Below are 23,096 nucleotides of genomic sequence, written 5' to 3' on the forward strand. Positions count from 1 at the left end.
TTATTTTGTATGTTTGTGTGTTGATATTTTTACACTACTACTCTATTTATGGGAGTTATTGGTGACATTAGTCATTGTCTGTGTTGTATCAAGTGATGTATCATTTTCCTTTAAAAAAAAAAAAGAAGAGGGTGTAGGGTCAGATACATTTGAAGTGTTGAACATCCTTAGGCCAGTGTGTTAACTGATCTTGGATGTTTTCCTGCCTCCTATTAGCAGACAGGTGCATTTTATACCTGTAGGCCTTTTGACACCCCACACCAAGGTGGTCTACATTCACTTCAGATCAACACCAGGATCTGTATTCATTTGGACACTTATCCAGAGGTGGGAGCGGTACTGTTAAAACACATGTATTTCAAGCTGTTCTTTGGGCTGCATCCTGCCAGCTCTAAATGGAAGATCCCCTTGATGCACTGCACTTTCTTTCCCCCCTCCAGGGATCTGGCTGAACACTCTCTGAAGGTTAAAGTTTTGACCATGTTGCATGCAAGATGATTTACCTTTACCATCTGATGCCTGTGCCTCTGTGCTCTCCACTTGCTGTCACTCCTGGTTACTGCTGCTTCGCTGGGTGGCTGGCCATTGTCCTCAGGCAGCAGTGCTGCTGGCAGCTGCGCTTAGATGGAAGAGAGGACCGACATGCTGCCGTTAGGTCTGCTGTGGAGGCTTTCAATTGGTTCAGAAGGAAACAAAAGAATATATCACACAATGCAACAAACAAGACGGATGCATATTGTGTTAGATTAAAGAGATTAAAGGTGATAAAACAGCAAAACAATAAAGCACATACAACAGGCTAAAAACACGGTGTGAAATAAAATAATGCAATCTCATACTGTTTCAGCATATAGCTGCAATTGATACATTCAGGCACAACAGAAACATATTGTTACTAAACATATTGTTACTAAATGAGCTTTCATGCATATATATAAACAACTATACATACACCATCATCTGCCATGCTTAACCCTGAAGTCCAAAGACAAAGGGATGTCAGACTGGGTAATTTCAACAAGTGGAGATGTTCAGTAGGGTGAAATGTGATGCCAGAGGTCTTAAATAGTATCTATCCAAAAAGAACATAAATTGACTATTTGTACATTTCGAGAGCTCTAAGGTACATTTCTCCACCTGGTCTTTGTAAACGCATCAGCTCACCTGTGGCCTATGTGTCTGCCTCAGTCTTTGGCGCCCCCAGGTGGTCACAGCAAAGACTACACAATTCGGATTCTCAAGTAGGCAATAGTTATCATTTGACAAAATCATATCACTGCTTTGTACAATGTTGAGTGTGTGTGTGTGTGTGTGTGTGTGTGGGGGGGGGGGGGTTGTCCTACAAACTATTTGAATAACAGTCAACATTGTACAAAACCTTGATTTCAACTGTGTTCAGTATGATGTGAGCAGATCATGGCAAAATGAGGGGTTATATTTTATTTTTTCATGTTTGTATTTATTCTATAGATCAGATCAATATTGGTATTGCAATAAACACATTCAAACATGTGTACCTGCTTCTCATTTTATTCATTAGTCAAACAATTTGACAATTTCTGTACGAATGCTGGTTTTTGGAGGCCAAGCTTACTGATATCTCTGAAAGCTGCTGGATACTCACAAAGATATTAAAATATACACTAGTAGTTAGTTTATTCCAGTACTTCTCAGCCTCTTTTTGCAGACATACCCCCACACCACCAGTCATGCTCCAAATGTATTATATTGAATAGATTTTAAAATGGATCTTACACAACAACATCAGTTTTATAAAAGTTGATGTAATTGCTGAATTTTAGGTTTAGGTTTGGTCTATCAGAAACTTAGTGTTTGCCATCGCAACACACTAGCATTTAGATAAAGCTAAGTTTACAAGACCATCTACAGAGCGAATATTTTCTGATACAATTTATCAAGATATATAAACGCACAAAGGAAATGGCTGACCTGTTAAAGCCAGAGAGGCAACGTCAAATCATAAACCTTTTATTTAAACAGTTAATTATTGCTAATGTTCATGAACTCCTTATGCGCTCTGAACGCACCTACGTGGTCACGTGGCAAAGTCAACGGCCTGCGCCTTTGTCGTTCGACACAGTTCAGCTTCAGAAACCGTTATAACGATGGACAGAGGCGGCAGCCCCAGCGCTGTGGTTTGCAAGTTGTGTGGAGAGGCATTCACTCTTCCTGGTAGGATATTTACATCCCTTTTCTTACAGTTGAATGCTCCGTTATACCGTGTTTTAGGATAAATTACGTTATCTTTAGCTAAACGAGCACCGTTTGCTAGCTAGCAAGTGGCCGCAGCTGAAGTTATGTTAGCTAATTTAACTGGCAGGTGTGCTGGCTGATCCAAGGGAGTCTTAAAATTTGTCTAATTACCTGGAACCACCCCACTTAAGCGTTTTGAATATAAGAATATAATCCAGTGATTTTCCAAGGTCTATAAATCTTCTTTCTTCTGGGACATGGTGGTCATGTCAATTCAACTTAAGCTAGCAAAACTCAAATTGTAGCATCAATCCAGAGTGGCTCAAAGTGATTGGTAGAAATGTGTTTTTATTTCTAAATTAACCACTTAAAGATTTAGAGCAACAACAACTTGGATGTTTATATACAGATTCAAATGACTGGCTTCATATTAGTTTTGAGCAGAACTAATGCTAGTCTCTCAAACGTTTCATAAACGGGGTTATTAATGTTAGCCTGCCCCACTGCCCATTCCTGCTGTCCTGTTCTGTTTTGTTGCACCTGCTGGCATTGCATGACGTCCTGGAAGACTGTTCCTGCCGAACTTTTAAATTATTAATAACAAGTAGTTGTTAATATGAAATATGTTGATTTTTTTTCTTGTCTGTGATGAGTAATGATTGATTTGTTACTATTAAGTGTGCTGTGGAAAATCAGCAATATGCAGGGCTCAAGATGCATAAATCACTGTGCTCCGACTTTCTCAGTTGTTTGCAGCAGTACATGATTTCGTCTCAGCCTTTTTATTTTCACACATGCATGTGCATCCAGTTTTTTTGTGTTTTGAACTTTATTAACAACACAGGAATTTCAGTACGGACTTAAACTATCAGCATTTGCAGGAGATGCAGATAGAAAAGCCCTGTTATTGAACTCTAACCCTCACAAGTTTTTCAGCCAGATGTAACCTGTAATCATTGCTATTAATAAAATTCATAAATTCATGATGAAGTTAGCCAGATATCCTATATTAAGTTCCAAGGAGTTACAATCAATCAATGTCAAATCAATGTGAATACATAATTGAACCAAGCCCACACAGCTAAAAATACCATGCAGTGAACAACCAGATGATTGCACTGACTCCTTTTTTCACAGTCAAAATTACCAACAGGTGTTGATGTTCGCTACTACATTGCATTGTACTCCTCACACACACAAACTCTCACGTTCACAGATGGAGGGAGAGAGAGACAGAGCAGAGCAAGTATAGTAGTTACAACCAGGGGAGGCTAATGCAAATTTGACAGGCAGAACACCCAAAACTACTACACATTAAATGAGATGTGTTTAAAGAGCACATTAATCTACCCAGACCACAACAGTTTGAGTCGCAACAGCAGCCGAGGCCATACAAAATGAGACAGCAAGTCAGCACAGTCTCCCGATCAACCCTATTATTAAAAACTCACCAAATGACATTTTCAAAGGAGCACAGTCAACAAAAGTGTTAACCCTGGAGCTAAAACTGTAGGTCTGGAACTGCTGTGTCTAGAACAGCCGGTGCTCTCTGGCTCTGCAGGGCAATGCATAAATCCAACCATTAAAAATTTTAACTGGCACACTCTCAAAAAATGGTTACATATGGGAATATTGTGGAAGTAGTTTGTTTAACCAGTGAGTTTCGGGTATTTAACATCTGTGGGGTCTTTAAGGTCAAGGTTATTGATACCATGGGTCGTTAGTGTCCTGGCTGCATAATGCCTGTCTGCCTGTGCTCTGTGTCGCTGCCTGTTTGACAAGTGCAGGGCTGAGCTCCTCACTCACAGACAGTGGACAGCAGTATGACTTAAGAGCAGAGCCCACAGTATGATCAATTTATCAAATGCCTGGCAAACTTTACAGAGCTCATAAAGCTTAAGTGCTGAAAGTGAATGTTTTTTTTTGATAGGCCTATATGATGTATGCATATATAAGCTGATTTAACTGATTAATTCTAAAATGAAATAGAAGTCCTTGGGTTTTATAGTTGTGTTTTATATCACAAACAACTTTTTTTTCATTATAATATTACTTTCTGTAAATACTTGAAAGTGAAAACATAGTGTTACAATATACAGAACAAATTGTTTCCATTTTTGTAAATAATTAATGGTGAATTAAGAACTGGGTCCCCGGGTGCCGGTCGGATGGCAGCCCACCGCTCCTGGTCTGCCGCAGAGGAAAGACGACCAGGATGGGTTAAAGGCGGAGGAAAAATTTCACCAGTGCATGGTGTGTGTGTGCATGTAGTTGTTACTGTGTGACAAATAAAGGGGATTGTCCCTCTGATTCTTCTTCTTCTTAAGTACAATTGTGGTTATAAGTTCGTATAAACACACATATCATACCATGAAATATTTAGAATGAAAAAATGGTTTTAAGCATGTGTCCTGAAACTTTAAAACAAAAATTGTTTTCTTCATAGCCGATTTATATGTCAAATAACTTTGTGATATGGCGGTGAGTGGGGAAATGACAATGTGCAAAGCAAAGTGGTGTGAAAGCATGTGAGCTAAGTGTGACACTGTTGTGGTACTCAAAATATTTTCCCAAGGTTTGCAGGTCTGGAAGTATAGGATCTTGCATTCATCATTTACACTCGTCGTTTGCACTGACACTGCATTATTCCTGCTTGTCTTTATTGTGTGTTTCTTTTTGATTTCTCTCTTTTTAGAGAATGAAGTTGACGGCAACCTCCCTCGTGTGCTCTTATGTGGCCACATCTACTGCACATCTTGCCTGCTGTCCATTCACCATGACAGTGTGATTAAATGTCCAGAATGTGAGGTAAAATTACCAGTGCTGTTTCTCTACCAACTAGAGACTGGTTCTGCCTGTTAAAGGGAAGTTTTTCCTCGCAACATTCGCCAAGTGCTTACTCATGAGGGAATTGTTGGGTTTCTGTAGATAAAGGGTATGGTCTCTACCAGCTCTATTTGGAAAGTGTCCTGAGACAACCTCTGCACTATATGAATAAAACTGGATTGAATTGGCTTGAATGCATAATTTGAGAAAAATGTGTCACACAAGGCTATATTTTGAATTCTGGCCTGCTGATGTAAGCTGTCTCTTGCTGTATGCCATTTTATCCAGTTTTGTGGTTGCAGTTGGAACAGATCAGAGTGGGTCTAGAAATGCAGCACGTGCAGAGCTGTAGGTTAACTTTGTTTTGCACATAGCAGTGATAATTGTAGCCCAAGTATAAACTGTCTGTAACTATCTTGAAGTATTGCAATTAATACAAGACACCATCCAAACCTTAACAAGAAATCAGACAAATGTTTTCTTTATTTGCCCATAGTGGTAAGTTGCAGGGACAGAGATGAATCCCTACCACCAACATATTGCAGGTTCTGACCTGTTCAGTTAGCAGAAAATACTGTGGTAATTTCATTCATCACACAAACCGTTTTGTTTGTTTTTTGTAGCATGTGCAGATACATGCATGTGCATACATGTTGCACTGTATAGCCCTGCTATAGTCCTCTAAGGCATTTCATAATGCTTTAGTGGCCTTCTGCATCTCATATCTGCAGACTCTGATTATCGTCTAGCTCTGTATTTTGGGTGTGTCTTGTATAATCCCACTATTTATTAAATGCAAGCCTTGTCCTTGTTTATTTCCTTATTGGTTACCAGCCAGCCATCAGTTTAATCTTGCCTTCCCGGTCAAATTTGTCATTTGCATGAAGTTCAAGGCTGCAAATGTTCAAGTGGTGGTGATGTCATTGAAAAAGCCCACTCTCTGCAGGTTGAGCTGACCATTCCTGAAGGTGGTGTGTATGAACTTCAGGAAGATAGCAGAATCGTTGGCCTCATCTACACGGCTAAAATGAACAAGATGAAAAGGTAAGATGCAGTTCTGAAACCTAAGCTGAACCACACTACTAACACGTGCAGTGGAAGGAATCTTTTTAAGAACTTTTACTACCTTCTTGTGTAATCAGATTGTATAGTGGATTTTTGTAAGAGAATGGGTCATTGCTTAACTGTTGTAATCTCTTGAAGCCTCCGCTGGGACAGATCAAGGAATCACAGAAGGACCAAATTGCAAACATCCACAGACATGAACGCTAATACTGAGGATATGGAGCAGGTATGTTTGAGTTGCTGGTGGGGAATGAAGATGTCATGTTTGTCGGGTTAGGCATCGAGGACTGGTTCCAAAATTCCACACAAATGCATTTAACCCTAAAAACATCAGACACAAATGTTCTTGATATTGTCCAAAGAGAGGGAGGCAAACTATAAATGTGTTTTTAGCAAAGGGGCATAGCCGAAGCTACACACTGGCAGGGGTGGAAGCAGCAAATTACTTTTACTATCAGTACTGTTGACAAGGTTCTTTTTTTGTGTAATAAAATCAATGATAATATCATTATGGGTTATGGTTAGCATCATTGTACCTTGACAGAGTAAAAAATACTAACATCTACCTTCATTAATCACTGATTTAATACACCACTTGGTGATCACAGTGACCCAAATCAAACACACTCACAATATTACATGACTACCACGTGCTTGCTGGGTATGGCTAAATGCTAAAATGAACAAGTTAAACCAAGTTCTGCTCTGCATGCATAATTCTGTGTTTTATGTTGGACTTGGAGAGTAGATTTACAGAGTTCTGCATGCAGAGTCACAATTTGGTGTTTGTCCCATTTTGTAAACTCTTGGTTTGCAAGTGGACCCCAGAACTTGCAACCATAGACGGAAGTAGCTCAAAATTTTGATTGGGATGTCCAACTTGGTTTTCTTTTTGATGGAGTAAAAGAGGCTTTCTTTCCTTGTCTCTTAGGTCATTCACAGCTTTGTTGAAGTTGACTGGTGAATTCATCACAACAATCTATGTGCTGCTCCTCCCTTGTTGTCATGTGCATTCAGCACTTACCAAGAATAACATTACATTTTGGACATGTCACGCTGGGAAGCCACACCTGGGGTAGACCTAGTGTCTTGGGTTCCTAGAGCAGCTAGAGGATGTAGCTGGGGAAAGGGTCTGTGGGATACTCTGGGATACTCCCTGAAGAGATAAAATCCTCCGCTGACTGAAGTGTATTCATGTTGCAGAGTGCCCGCATGGTGACATATGTTGTTGTCTGACCGTAGCGTAAACTCAGTTCATTGTGAAGGAGGGTGTACAGTGAACATAAATTGTTCAGATTAAAAAGTTTTAAATTCTTGTTATGTTTTATTCAGCCAGCTGACATCGACAAGATTGAGAAAATGGTGGATGAGGCATTGGCCCAGGCTGCAGAAAATCTTGCCCAGCTGGAATACATCCATGAGGTGAAAGCTGCGCTAGATCCAGAAACGCTGCACACACCTTGTAGAACATAAGTTTAGACAATATTTATTTCCTAGCAGGAAAAAAACAGAATTTCTCCACATCAGAAAGGAAAAAATTAATTATGAAACTGTGCTGTGAGTATGTTGCTGGAGTGTTCCATGTCTGTGTTTCGTCTGTGCAGACCCTGAAAGCTGGTCTGGCTGGACAGGTCAAGATAGAGAGAGCTCGGCTGGAGAGGGAGATCAAGCACGCTGCAGACGATGCTTTACATGCTATTCAAAAGTGGTATGAGCATAATCTTTCCAAATCTAGTTAAATAATAGATACTTTTTTTTGTAGAAAGTCTGGAAAGCAACATATATCTTGATGCCTGTGATTTCTTTGTCAACAGGAAGGATGTGCAGTTGAATCAGCTCACAAAACTGGGGGCACTATTCTCCACCAGCCAAGCGCAGGTGTTTTGTGTCCAAGAAAGGATAAAAACCCTGAAGATTGCCATGCAGATAGCCAGAGAAGTCCGCCGTGTTCCTTTCCTGGAGCAGTACTGCACCCTCGATAAGGTATGAAATGCTCTGCTTATATACATCCCAGCAGATACTTCCTAATGAGCACACAATGCGTGGTCAGATACTATAGAATGACCACTAAGTACATGTTCATAAACTCTGGCTGCAGCTTTCATGTTTATTTTCCAACAATTTTCAAGAAAAACTAAATTGCTTAAAATACAGTGGATACTAAATTATGCTGCGGTGTGTGTGTGTGTGTGTGTGTGTGTGTGTGTGTGTGTGTGTGTGTGTGTGTGTGTGTGTGATAGGTTCTGAGGACGCTGCAGACTCCTGTGGATAACAAGTCCTTCAATATGAAATGTGTCACTATGGGTTCTGGGTTGAGGTTTGTCAGTTTAAGCCTGCTGCTTGTTTTAGTTTTGTGTTCTATTCAGAAATGTGTTATTTCATCATTACAACAGTCTGTGAGTGCCACAAACAATAAGTACATAATAAATAACAAAGTACAATATACTGTAAATAGCGATTTCTTTCTGCTCTATCAGCTGCTGTAGCTGGTAACCAGATTGTGTTAAATATGAAAATAATTGCCAAAACAGAAGACATTTGGAATATTTGTATACTTGCCACAGTTTATTTTCCCTCCTCTTGTACTGTAGAACCACATGAAGCATGACGAATGTTAGCTTTGGCTTATATTTTGGATTTTGAATTTGAATTTGGGTGTGGTTGTGTCTTTGTGTTCTAGCTGTGTTTTCCAGTCAGAAGGTCTGAACCAGAGTCTGTCATTGTCTCTGAAGATGGAAGTCGGCAACCCAAAGCTGTGAGTCCTTCACTATCTTTCAGCATGTCATTTGGATTGATTTTGGCCTGAGGATGAAATCTGCCAAAAGCCCCAACTAATTTTGTTGAGAATATTGCGTAAAGTATTACGTGTAAACGTTTTTAAATTGCACTCTTTCATATGGCTGAACTCGCGGCATTTGTGTTTTCAAAACATCATCCTCTGGCTGCTTCTTTTTAGCTTGTCTGAGTCTCCATCCAAAGGCCACCAGCCAGGCAACTCCACCAGAAAGTCCCCCTGGCAATGTGCAGTGGGTAGCAACAGCAACTCTACCCGACCCAGTCGTGACAAGCCCCCCACCCCACAAAAACGGCACCAGGAGAGCCTTGGAGCTAAGAGTTTGTCGTCACAGAGCTCTTCTCCAAGCCACAGCTCGGCCTCAGACCCTGGAACTCCAGATGTAATTATTGAAGAGCTTTTAGATGAAGGACAAGAGCATGGTGTGTGTGGCTTCATCACCTGTTTCTGTTTGACTGTAATTTCACTTAAATAATGGCTGATCCAATTAATTCCAGCCCAATCCAGTTAAATGTGTAGTGTTTTTCTACAGCTCTCCCACCCACTGGCCCTGAGCTGGCTAATGACAAATGGAGGGTTCACAGGAGAAGGAGAAATCAGTTTGTCAATAAGAGAAATGGTAAGACAACTGTACAATCATGTAGTTAGGTTGATATTATATATCTATAACTGAAAACAACCCTCATAAGATCTCGTCCTTTTTTGTTTGTGCATAAAGACCTTTTGAAGATGAGCATGTCCTTTCTAATGCTTGTGCACCTTCCCTGTCATCCTGCTTTTCATCCTTGCCCTCATTCTCTCCTCTTACCCCTGCTATCACATTTCCTCTCTCTCTCATTGCTCCTCTGTTCCAGTTGCCCAATGGGTGATTGTAACCCACATTGTGAATCCAAGTCACTTCTACATCCGCTATGTGGCTGAGAAGAGGGAAAACGAGACTCTCTCTAAGAAAATCAACCACATCTGTTGCAGAGATAGTTGCCGCTTCACTTCAAGTGACACAGTGGAGACTGGTGTGTCACTGGAAGTGTGTGTGTGTGTGTGTGTGTGTGTGTGTGTGTGTGTGTGTGTGTGTGTGTGTTCCATGTGTCCATCCTCAAAATGTTTGAGACATAAGGAGAAATTTAGTTTTCAGTGTTGATTTAAGCTTATTCCATGTAACAGTGAAAGTTACTGTTAATGTTATAGTTAAAGGTCAAAAGCAGAGTTTTCACTAAGTTAATGTTAAGCGAAATACAAAGTTTATTATGGTTACTCGTGCTGCACCTGATGACAGATTCATTAATTGATTTAATTAAGAATGGTGTGTTTGGCTGACTAATTGGTGCTAGCTTTATGTTGTAAATTTATTTAATCATCGTTAAATATTTTTATTTAAATAATATTGAGGATGCATCACACAGCACTCCTCTTCTCGCCTGACATGTGATTCAGCCTTTGCTTCTCTGCTCCTGTCCAGGCTCTGTGATCTTTGTTAAGTGGAAGGAGGGGCTCTGGTGCAGGGCCAGTGTGGTTGAAGTCTTGCAGAATGGATGCGTGGAGGCTGTGAAAGCCTGCCCCGTCGACCAACTGGCCAATATCCACGTCTTCTTCCTTGACTATGGTCTCACCAAAAGCATCACCATACAGAGGTAAGTACACAAATGTACAGGAGGTTCACAAATCAGTGTTTCCCACAGGTTGAAAAATATGATGCACAGCACAGGTAGGGACAGAAGCCATTTTAAGCCACACAAACAAATTAGCTTTCATTCTTCTAGCTCTCCAGCTCTTTATTCTCACTGCTTCATCACTACCTGCTTCTCAACAGAATGTCTGCATAGAAAGTCCTGCGATTGTTTTGTTATCCACAGTTCTACATGTGCTGGAACAGGATTTCTGTACTGAATGAAAGATATATGTAAACATATAAACATATGTTATTAAAACAAATCAGCAAAATATCTCAGCATCTCAGTGTAGTTTCAGTTTAAAGACATTATTCCACAACCGTATTTTGCTTGATCTGTTGTCAATGCCCATAGAAGTGTCTCGTAAATATATAGTACATGCAGCGTAAATGATTAACTGGCCCATTTTGAATGTCTTGATTGTGAAGCATTTTTCACAGTTATTCAGTAAAACGCTGCACAGCATTATTCTGCATCACGTCCATCCTCCACTCTTCTCTGACACTTTGTCCAGTGAGGAGGGGACAGCTGAGTCTTCACTGAAGGCTGTGAACCACCACCTGAGGAAGGTGGGTGAAGCGGAGAATGTGGAGCTGGGTTACTTTGCTCCTCAGGCCATCAGGTGTTCACTCAAGGACCTGGTCCCCTATGACCCGGTAAGATTTAAATAGATATATCTGTTTTTGCCTAAGTAGTTACATTTTCCTGATGTTGTAGACAAACAATCAGAAGAGGAAGACAGATGGTAGAGAGAGTACCTTTTCTGTTTTGTGAAATTTTGTTTAAAATTTTTGTATTTATTTGTTTGAATTTGTCAATTTATCTTAGCTGACACAGCAGTAGTAGGAGGTGAGTTTACAATATATTTTTGTGTGTGTGTCCATGCAGACAAAGGGCTGGAGTGAAGAGGCACAGTTTGAATTCCACAGTGTGGTTGACTCTGCAGCAGTGGAGATGCGGCCTTTGGGTCAGGACAGAGACTTTTTATTAGTGGACCTGAGGAAAGCCCCCATGGACCAGTCCAGTGATGTGGCCATCTCTGTCCGAGAGTACCTTGTTTTCATTGAAGTGGCCAGGTATGCATGTGCAAGTTACCACGAAAAAATATGATAATTAATAATCAAGAGTGAAATCGAATGAAATTCAGTGAAAATTGAATTCAGACTACGTGGATATCAAGCGCTAGTACTGATGTGGCCTAACTTTGGCTGTGCTCTTATCACAAAAGGTTTTATTCACCAGTGACGCCGGGCAGTAGGCCCCTGCTGTACCACCCTCCTGTCTATCCCAAGACAAACACAGAGCTCAATGCTGTGGTGTCCCACATCAACAACCCCTCTGACTTCTACATCCAGCTGGTACTAAATATCCACCCCGAAAACACACACACACTGCACTGTATACACAGTGTTCTCAAATGAGGGTCATATGCCACGGATATTGTTTAGATTAACAAGAGATAAAAACCTGGTAATTTTTAAAGGTTACCATTTTAAGGCAATCTCACCAAGACAATTTCAGAAAAATATAATTCAAAATTTCTCTTTTTTTCTGTCCCTTTCTTCTTCATTCCCCATCTTTTCACTTTGTCAACCCCGACCAGGTTGATAACGTGGAGTCCGTGTTGCTCACAGCCAAGCTCCAGGATTGTTACAACGCAACACCAGCGGTTCGAAAAGATGACCTCAACGTCTACTGCCCTGTGATAGGACAGGCCTATGTTGCACGCTATGATGACAAGTTGTGGTACAGAGCTCAGGTCATAGGTGAGGTTGTGTGTATGTGCATGGCACAGTTTGAGCAAATGAGGAGTGGGTACTGTATATCCAGTTCATGAAAGTTTTATCGTAATGCTCACTGGACACGGCTTTGCTTTGTCACACCTGCAAGGCAGCTGTTTGATAACCCTGCTGTACTCACATGTATGTCAGAAATCAGAAGTGGTGTGTGTCAAAGACACAAAAGGCTTGCTGCTTCACGTTATTTGCACAAATTTGGCCACTGGACCGCCTGGTTGCCCCAAACAGCTGACATACCAACTATGCATGAGTCAGATTTAAGTGTAATGACACTTAATAGCAATTAATGGCACCTCAGAGCCCTCTTAAGCTTCAGAGTTCAGTAACAGACATGTCTAAATGGTAAGTGAGCTGTTTTTGAACTTCTCAACATCAGCTGTATGGACTGGGTGAATCAGGAGAAGAAACCACTATTGAGGGAGATCAGCAAGAAGAGGAGAACTGCTTGGGCCAAGAAACAAAAGGAATGGCCATTAGACGAGTGGACATCTGTACTTTGGTCTGATGAGTCCAAATTTGACATTTTTGGTTCCAGTGGCTGTGTCTATGTGAGGCGCAGAGAAGGTGAACGGATGCTATCTGCATGTGTGGCTCCACCATGAGGCATGGAGGAGGAGGCGTGATGGTGTGGGGATGCTTTGCTGGTCACACAGTTGGTGATTTTTACAAAATTCAAGGCACACTGAACCAGCTTGGTTACCACACCACTCTGCCATCACATCTAGTTTGCGCTTCGTGGGACCATCATTTGTTTTTCAACAGGAACCCAGACCCAGAACGCAACTCCAGGCTATTAAAGGGTTGTTTGACCAAGACGGAGGCTGACGTGTGCTTCATCAGATGATCTGGCCTCCACAATCAGCTGACCTAAACCCAAATGAGATGGTTTAGCAAGAGTTGTACTAGCCCTAACCCACAGTGGCAGAAAAGCAGCCAACAGGTGCTCAGCATATATGAGATCTTCCAGGCAACCCCATCCTGAAGCTGGTTGAGAAAATGCCAGTGGTGTGGAAGGCAGATCTTTTCTTACTGCATAAATCTGCAGTTAATCTACAATGTAGAAAATAATAAAAACAAACAAAAAAATGTAAAACTTAATTAAAAGGTCTGTCCAAACTTTCGACTGGTACTGTGTGACGGGGTGTTGTGGATGATTGCCACTGCCGCCCTGATGTCTGTGTGTGCTTGTGTGTGTAGGTCATCCAGGGGGCAGAAAAGTGGAGGTATGTTATGTAGACTTTGGCAATAAGAGCATCTTGCCAGTTAGTGACTTGAGGAAGATCAAGGATGAATTCTTCGCGCTTCCTTCCATGGTGAGGACACAGCTTTTGATTGATCAACTTATATTTGTTTTTAACTTTTAGTAAAAAGAAAACATAATCTACACCTGCTGTAAATTAGCAGAAATTGACCATCCTGTCCTCAAGGAAAAATCGTATTTTTCTGCCTTTTTTTTCTCTTGATTAAATGGCTAGATACTCTACATGTTGCTTTTCAATACCACCAAATTCAGTGACATTGAAATTGACCGAGATTAGTTCCTGTACTACTTTCTCACAACATTAGACTCTATTTTTACAATCCCAGTCTCTTTTTTTTTTTTTTTTTTAAGTCCTCTAAAACCTGTACACATGCATGATATTATACTAAAATGTTGACATTTCCATTTGCAAAAAATACACATAAAAGGTAAATTTTTAGACCATACAAAGAGTGCTGGGTTAAGTCAACAGGAAGAGTCTGCTCTTCTGTCAAGGCAATCCACTGCTGTTTGTCAGAAGTGATCCCTCTGGATGGAGAGACCTGGACTGACGCCTGCATCAGCAGATTCATCAGCCTGGCTCAACAGAAACTGGTCACTATTGTGGCTACAGGTACTGTGCACGGTTGTGTTTGTGGGGTTGTGGAGAGAGTGGAGCCCCCACTTGTCGCCAATGTCCATTTTGTGTGTTTTTCACCATTTTTATTCCTTGTGTCCCTCCAGGAACCACCTGCAAGACTGGGCCTCTGCCAGTCAAACTGTTTGAGAGCAGCCTGAATGGGCCGCCAGCCAACATAGCTGAGCTGCTGGTCAAGGAGGAGCTGGCCTGCTTCAAAGGGGGGTGAGACTGGTCTGGAGTGCCCTCTGTAACTTGAATCTCTAAAAGCCCACATAAATCATATAATCTAAGACTTGAAAATGTATTTTTCCACACCACTGAAGACATAGTTGTTGAGCTTGGATGTTGTCTATGCACCAATGTTGTTGCAGTCTGATCTGAAGAGTCTGGGGCCAATATTGTAATTGGTGTAGTTACAGCTTAGTAGTTATTGAAGAGAGGAAAGAAATGACCATCTGAATGGTAATATAATCTGTCATTTCTACTTCTCTTTCAGTTTCTGCTCAGGTCATTTTCACTTTGTATACTTTATTATTATTTTTATTTATTGTCATCTTTATTCTTTCAATTTTTTTCTTACTCTCATTTTCTCCACCTCTTGTTGTCACTCCACTTGTACATTACGTCCATTTTACCTGTTATTCTTTTCTCACTGCCTGCCTCCTCCTCCAATTCCCCCTCCCTTCCTGCAGACTTAAGTTGGAGGATGCCATTAGCCCTGTTGATGAGTCTGCCTTATGGGATCCTCCACTTGAGCTTGGTGTGGCCACGAAGAGTGCTGTTGATGCTCTGGACCAAAATACCACCAGAGAGCAGAAGAAGCTGCCGGAGTTTCAGCCTCTGCAGAACCTCCCAGCCCAACTCAAAGACCTGAAAGTCAGAGTCAGCCACGTCAACTCACCGAGCAGCTTCTATGTCCAGTTCACCGAGTTCGACTCTCAGCTCGAAAGGTCAGCAGCAAAACCATGATTTAAAAATGCTTTAGATAAACGAAGTATTGGTGCAGGAAAATCCTGTTCTGAAGAATACCTCGTGGTTACTAGGAATACGACATCCTTTGACATTCCTACCACAGTTTTACTATTTTTATGAGCATTAAAGCCACCAAAAAAAAGGTGCTGCTCGTCATACTATGTTGCAACATATAGTGTGCTATGATTATAACATCTGTTTTTCAGGATGTGTGAGGAGGTGAAGAAGGAGTGTGAACTTCTGGAGCCCCAAGATGTGCTGTGGAAGGCAGGCATGTACTGTGCTACTCACCTTAATGGGGTTTGGGAGAGAGGACAGATCTGCTGTGACGTCACATCCAGCAACATCGCAGAGGTATGAAAACTGTTGTTCCCAAACAGCAGCCTGGAAGCAGCAGTCGTCGTCTTCTCTCATCAATCACAGTGCCTGTGTCCCTGTGTCTCTGCTGCCTGCTACCAGGTGATGCGCTGTGACCATGGCAGCAAGGTGAAGCTGCACGTCAGCAACCTGCGGCCGCTGCCGACCTCCTTGACAGGCTCTCTGGCAGTGGAGTGCAGTCTTAGTGACATCAGGTCACACAAACACACATACACACAGACACAGTGTTTGCTTGTGCACTGAGACACATGTAGTGTCTATATGAAAAGAATTGATCGAAGCTTTTTTTTACTGTGCGTTTTGAACATTTGACAGTCATGATGTACAGTATGTCACAATGTCTGACTATTCCTGTCATTTCTAAAGAATGTGAGTACATGTTGCTGGGTGTAGTACTAAATGTTTATGTTTTGAATGTGTTAACATACTTCAGTGACTGTGGAGAGTTTCACACTGTGTGAATGTGCTTTCTTTTCTCGTGACGGCTGCTCTACAATTCTCGTATTTTGTTTTGGGTGTAATGTGTGTTCTCTGCTTTCCACCTCTTTCTTACTCTTTCATGGTTCACTTTTTTCTCACCTTGACCTCTTCCTCACTCTCCGTTCTCTCTTGTAGGCCAGCAGGAGGCCTATCCACCTGGACAGCTACAGCCTGCGAATTAATCTCCCACTACCTGACTGGAGCCAAGGCTTACATAACCATCAAGGTCTTTCTCTCCTGTCCTCGCCTTACGCCCCCATTTCTCTCTCCCATTCCTTTAGCTCGAGTTGCTGCTTAAGTTTATAGAGATGAATCATTTCTTTAAGTCAGTGACTTCACAGGTGCTCTACTGTGTGTTTAATTCGTAGTTAGTTCACTTGTTTTAGTCTTTTCTCACGACTGTGCACCCTGTGTGTCTCCCTCTCCTCTCCTGGTGTCTAGGAGTTGACCGATGAGCGTCCATTACCCGTCACACTGTTCTACTGCAATGATGTGGGACAGTTTGTCAACATAACAGAATTTCTGGCCATACAGGGCCTCGCCCTCAGGGAGAAAAATCCAAGGTCTGCGTGTGCATGTGTGCCACATGCATGAAAGTGTGTGCGTGTGCGTGTGTGTGAGTGAGAGAGAGAGAGAGAGAGAGTATTATGATTCACAAGTTTTAAGTACTGTATGAAACCTTTTTTTATTTTCTCTATATAACACTTTCTGACTGTCTCTCTTTCTGATAGGCATTACTGCACAGCTCTGAATTAATTTTAAAATGAAGATGTGTCTGTCTGTCTGTCTGTCTGTCTGTCTTGCAGAGATGCTGAAGCACAGTCTCCAGTGAGCGAGAAACAAACTAATGGCAACAAAAAACCCACTCACTCAGCTCCTCCTCTCGTTCCTGTCCCTCCCTTGTCCTCCGTCGTCTCCGCTCCAACCCGTCCAACACCAGCCCCACGCACCATTATGTCTGCTGAAAAGGTGAGAATACACATGAACACTTTTTGCACAGAAACCATTTTGTTCCACCTGTGTAAATGCAACAACACATAAACTAATCACTCACTAAAGCAAACTCGGTGACAGTGTATGGCAGTTTCAGCATTTAGCTAAGCTCAGAACAATATTCACATTCGCAACAGCATAAAAGATGCCTATATCACAAAAATGATAAACAAAAACCTTCCAGACCTCTCAGACTGTCTGGGACTGATCTGTTTACTGTCTCAAAAGACACATATCAGGAAACTCTGAAGACTGCTCCAACTCTTAATTCTTTTTAATAAAGGTTTAAGCCTTTTCTGCTTGCTGCTGCCTTTTATTAATCGAAGTGCATCATTGCACTTTGCATTGTTCTTGAAAGTACCAAAGAATTACATTTGCACTGCCTGTCCTGGTAAAAGATGAGCATTTTAGGGACTTTGCGTAGTGAATATAAAGTAAAATATTAGAACTTGTATGTAGATAAGTTAAAAAAAATATATATCCATAGTTCTGGTTGTATTCTGTGTGTGTGTGTGTGTGTGTGTGTGTGTGTGTGTGTGTGCGCGCGCGCACACGCCTGTATACAGGTGAAGACGCCTTTGTACCACCCCCCAAAGCTTCCATGCCTCGGTCACATCCAGATGAGTGTTACTGCCGTTGGAGAGGATGGTGTCATTTATGCCAGAACACAGGATGCAGGTGCACATTAGAGCACACTGAGTTAAAGCTGACATCAACTTATTTCTTTTAATACTACAAACTTGTTCATTCTGACCTTTAAGCTTTATTATAGAAATTACAAATTGACTGAATAATCTGTCCATCATACGGTGATGGAAAACATGAGGAGTGGTGAAGGGTCTGCTCTGTGTGTGTGAGCACCCGCCACAGGTTTAGGTGTACAGTATGTTATAGAAAATATTATTTCTTTGCCATGACCGAAGCTGCCATCCTGCAGTAAGTTTGTATGTGTGTGTGTGTGTGTGTGTGTGTGTGTGTGTGTGTGTGTGTGTGTGTGTCAGACTGTCAGCTGGAGAATCTTAGGGAGAATATTGAGCAGAGCATGAAGACATTGCCCAGACAGAAGTCTTACACGTGGAAGTCAGTCCTGGGCTGTGCCATCATTGGGCCTGATATGCTATGGCATCGCGGACAGCTGCTGGAGGTGCTGGGAGGACACGTTAAGGTCAGGAGAACACACACAAAAAAAAATCCTTCCCTTTATGATTTTATACTATTTTGTACCTAACACAGTATGTGCTAAACAGCACGTACATGAAGCAAATCATTTTTGTTGTTGTTGTGTTTGGTCGTGTGTGTATGTGTGTGTTGCCAGGTACAATATGTGGACTATGGCCTGGTGGAGAACATCCCAGTGGTCCATGTGTACCCCATTCTGCTGTGTCCTGATGTTCCTCAGCTCTGTGTGCCCTGCCAGCTGCACGGCATCAACCCTGTAAGAGTCTCTGTGTGTGTGACCTACTGGCTCTTCAGAGATGGAGCAAATAGTCTTTAAATGTACATCTTACAAAATGTTTGTGGAACTGATCGTGTATTTTTGTTTCAGTGGACGATTCACTGTAGGATTTGTAATTTCGTTTATATTTTGGAATTCACAGTTATTCAGAAAGTCAGAATTAACGAGAGTGAGCAAAAATGTCTGTTTAATCACAAGAGACATCTGAGCCATTCCAGTGGTTCTGCACAATCAGCCCAGTAAATCCATTCTGCTTACAATTTACTGTACTGATGAACGTTTCCGTGTGACGCTGTCACTTTGACGAGTTTTTCCAACCTTCCAGGCCTCATGAGTTTCTGTGCTGTCAGTGTGCTATTAAAATCAACTTGCATCAAGACTTGAAACTTGCTCAACATGGCTGATGCATCATAATATAACACACCTCGTGCTTCTGAGGTTTTCTTTAATGTTAGTTCATTTTAAAGTTTTAATAGTGTTAAAATCCCAGATAAAGCTTCGCCTTTCAGCTGCCACATAACATTGCATTCATAAGCTATGATGTTTGGAAACTCAGACTTAAAAGACTTCAGAACTTTGGCAGTTAGGTGTATTGAATGGTCCACAAACATGATGTAGCTGACTGACAGTTTTAGCAACACAGCAGCACCTCTGTGCTGATGATGTGCATGATCATTAGATGAAGACCTGCATACTAGTTAGCAGACAAAAAGTAGTGAAGTGAATATGATGACGAGGAGCTCCGAACACAGTTACACTTTCTACAGAACGACTGCTGTACAGCATCGGTTTGAGCCAGGCAGGAAGTGAGACACAGGAACAGGATAGAGTCTAGTAAATTTGCCCAGTGGCGTCTCCTGGTAGCAGAAGGTGTGAGCAGATCGAAGTTATTGGGCTTAAACATGCAGAACCACTGGCACACCACTTGAAGTTTAAAGGCTGAAATGTGTCTTTCTGAGACCTGTGTGTGCCTGGTATTAAGCTACAGTATTCATCTCATCTGTGTACTCAGGTTGGGGGCCGGTGGCAGTGGGATGCGGTGACCTTGCTGAGAGAGCTGTTGCTGAAGCGTTCTGTGGACATAGAAGTCATGGTAGAATCACACTTGAATGCATGCGTTGTTGTCTTAAACATGAACTACTGTAAATCTGGGGACGTTGGCTTCTGTCCATGGTCAGCTACTGGCCACAGCGATGAATAGTGGTTTTATTAGTCCTCTGCTCAAGTGAAGTAGCTGATGATCCATAGAAGGTGTGTGTGTGTGTGTGTGTGTGTGTGTGTGTGTGTGTGTGTGTGTGTGTGTGTGTGTGTGTGTGTGTGTGTGGAGTAGAAGCTGCCAACTGACCCAAGGGGACCCCTCACAGTTGAGGTCTTCCTGGATGGTCAGAGTCTCAGCAGGATCCTGTGTCACCATGAACACGCCTCCATGGACAGGACTGTCTCAGCACGCAAGGTCCGAGTGTGTATTTGTGTGTGTTTTCCCAAGATAAAACAGTTCTGCCATAATTGACTCAGGAACATCTGTTTCTTTGCAGGGACTCTCAGTGACGTCTACTGCCGTCCTGGATGACTGGGACATCGACACTGAGGTGTTGTAGCAGGAGTGAAGACTGGAGAATTGATTTTGAAACCAGCCACAACTCACTTCAACTTATTTGAACCATATTTACAGCTATGATTAAAAATGTATAGATGCAGACCATCCCATATAATTGTTTACCCAAATTACATGACTGAGTTGGTTATGAACACTTGTTCATCCAGAGGAAGTAATGTTAGAAAACATCAGAGTCTGACTGCTCTCGTCGACCTCCCCATACACAGAAAACACCATAAGCAACCTTCTCCAGGAAACAGACTCAGAGAGGCTGAATATGCTTCCCGCCCAGTCAGTCAAAGAGAACTGAAGTGGTCAAGTAGCTGGTGAGGGAAGCAGAACATGTAGCATGTTTTGAGGTTCAAACCAGAGCCAAAAGAAGACTTGGAGCGCAGCAGAACATTTCAGGTTGTGAGTCTTGGCATTGCACAGTGGGTGAACTTAAGACTGATGCTGCTGCTGCTGTATCTCCAGGGTCTGAGGGGCCCAGAGGAACCGATGCTGGGACCCTTTGTCCTCCCAAACCTGCCACAGAAAGGAGAGCAGTTTCAAGTCAGGGTCAAGCACCTGTTGACGCCCAACGAGGTAGCTCTTGGCCACGGGGACAATATTATGTATTAAAACATTGTGATGATGGCGCATCAGTTCCAGTAAACTGGACTGTTGAAGTGATTTGATGGGGTCTGTGATCCTTGAGTCTGTTTAGTACTGAAGCTCGAATGATAAGGTCCAGGCATCTTGGTTTAACTGCAGCTGTAGTTACTTTTCAGCCTGTCAGGATAATTAATGGACAGTTTTGTCAACACAGATCATTTCAACAAATTACACACTGCCCCAAATATTTACATCATTCATATTGATGTTTTCTATAGTCGGTCATTAACTCTGACTAAATGAAACTGAACTGATGTTTGAACTGAAATGCTTTTGCTGGAAAGAGATCAGTCTTCATGTCTGTCCTGCAGCTGTTCCTGTGGCCTTTGGAGGGAACAGCTTATGTGGAGGTGGATGGAGAGACTCTGGATGAGGCTCTGAGCAGAGTCAATGCAAATATCAACAGTCTGCCGCTACTCACCAGCTTCCCTCATGGTAATGTTTCACTGTGTTCACCGCCAGAGGCTTTCAAAATATATCAGGGATGAGCTGGTCTTCAGAAAGTAACACACTTATTGGAAATGTATGTACAAACGTAGTTGTGTGTTCCAGTGGCAGCTGGATCTCACTTGGATCAAAACATTTCTAGTATGAAATAAAGCTGTGGATTGTCCAGTGGCCTGATGTTCATAAAAGGACCCTCTTTGCTCTGCAGCCATCCTAACACCAGGTCCTGTGCTAACATGCATGTGTGTCTGAGAAATCACTGTTATGCTTGTGTTTTGCAGGCAGTCCGTGTCTGGCAGAGTACAGTGACGGGAATTACTACCGGTCCAAGCTGATCAAGTTTACCAGCGTGGAGCCCATCATGATCCTGGTCCAACATGTCGACTTTGGCTCTGACGACTCTCTGCCCACCAGCAAGTACGAACGACACACACTGCAGGAGTGCAGCTTTATTCACATTAGACTTAACCAACCCAACCAAGGCACGGCACGAGGCGGTCGGAGGGAGGGTAGACCTGAGCGCCGCACATTAATAACTTTGTTTTCAGCAAAGAAAAGTCACCACCTTTTTTGGCTATCACCAGTTCGCACTCCTCATCTTAGTGTTGTGTGTCAGTGGGCTGATTGGTTGTGCTTATCTTCCCTGTCACTTCATGTTAGGATACGTCAGATGCCGGCCAAGCTACTGGGGTTTCCACTGCAGGCCCTCAAGGTCAAAGTAGCCGGATTCAAGGCTCCAAGTGTCAACAGGCAGAAAGACGTGCTGCCCTACAGCCCCAGGTGGAGCGTGAAGGCTGCGATGGACATGATCGACCTGTTACACAACAACATCACAGCCTCTGTTGTGGTAAGAACTGCACAACATGGCTGTTTTTAAAAAGAAGAAACAAAAAGAAAAAGCCATCATTATGTTTCACTGATTTTCGTTTGGATTGGACACCCTGTGGAGGAAACAAACAAAGGGTAGATTTACATGCTCCCAAAAATGCATCTTGTGTATCTTTAATGTCCAGCAAACGCCATAAATGTATTTCTTTCCATGTGACATTATTACAAACCATTTGTGTGACGTTTGAAGCCTGCATTGTTTACACCCATGTGCTAGCTTGCAGTCTTCTTCTTCACTGCCTTTGATGGCACATCATCACCATCTGTTGATCTGCAGAAAGTACAGATGCAGCTCTCAGTCGCAAATAGTTGGATGGATTCCCTCACTGACCTCTCATATTTACCTAAAAAGCTCTAAACTGTTCAGACCTTCTCACATCTTGTCTCATTTATATCTTGGAACTAGAGTACACAATCCAGTAACTGCCAGTCCTTAGATATGCTACACTCATCTTGGCAGAACTAGTTTGCGCTCATGTAGTCCAGAGGAATAAACTGCCCTCAGGATGGATCTGTTTGTTCCACTCTGAGTTTTTGAAGCTGTATTTTTATAATGCCTGTAATTCATTGGATTTGTTTCATGACTGTGGTTGTCTGCCATTATTTATATTGTTTTTATATGCTGGTTGCATGGACTGTCTTGTGTTCTGAAGGCGTCTCTTGAAAAAGAGATCTCGATCTTACCAAAGCCTCAACTTCAAAAAAACTCAACTTCAGTCTGAATTTTTGAGAGCCTGTTTGGTCTCACAGATGTTTGTCAGAGCATGAGACGTGACTTTTTGTCTTTTACTGCTCTTCTTCTTCTGTTCAGGCCCATGAACCGGAGCTCAAAGTGCTGCTGTACAACGAGGAGGGCAAGTTGGTCCACCTGCCTCTGGTGAGCAGAGGACTGGCTGAGCTCGAGTGAGCAGAGCGGAGACAACCTCCTGGACCCGAAGGTGCAGTTCATGGGGGGTTTCAGCTTTATTTCTTTATTTCTAATA

General features: G+C 42.3%; 1 protein-coding gene across 1 annotated transcript; it reads left to right on the top strand.

Moving 5' to 3' along the window:
• The first annotated feature begins 2,126 nt into the window (after window positions 1-2,126).
• On the top strand, window positions 2,127-23,025 carry rnf17 (ring finger protein 17). Its single transcript, XM_076747400.1, is given in 37 exon segments — window positions 2,127-2,193; window positions 4,910-5,022; window positions 5,987-6,084; window positions 6,244-6,331; window positions 7,438-7,527; window positions 7,710-7,813; window positions 7,920-8,088; window positions 8,346-8,422; window positions 8,786-8,860; window positions 9,062-9,321; window positions 9,432-9,518; window positions 9,754-9,912; window positions 10,359-10,530; window positions 11,084-11,225; window positions 11,458-11,645; window positions 11,798-11,927; window positions 12,173-12,335; window positions 13,566-13,681; window positions 14,125-14,242; window positions 14,353-14,470; window positions 14,941-15,198; window positions 15,427-15,574; window positions 15,680-15,792; window positions 16,214-16,304; window positions 16,520-16,674; window positions 16,885-17,047; window positions 17,638-17,749; window positions 18,073-18,236; window positions 18,387-18,506; window positions 19,540-19,620; window positions 19,858-19,980; window positions 20,063-20,116; window positions 20,599-20,709; window positions 21,090-21,213; window positions 21,507-21,642; window positions 21,886-22,072; window positions 22,925-23,025. Coding segments are annotated over 37 exon segments (4,770 nt in total). The 3' UTR covers window positions 23,021-23,025.
• Window positions 23,026-23,096: the final 71 nt, after the last annotated feature.

The sequence above is a fragment of the Chaetodon auriga genome, chromosome 13 (genome assembly GCF_051107435.1).
Source record: "Chaetodon auriga isolate fChaAug3 chromosome 13, fChaAug3.hap1, whole genome shotgun sequence".
Taxonomy (NCBI): Eukaryota; Metazoa; Chordata; class Actinopteri; order Chaetodontiformes; family Chaetodontidae; genus Chaetodon; species Chaetodon auriga.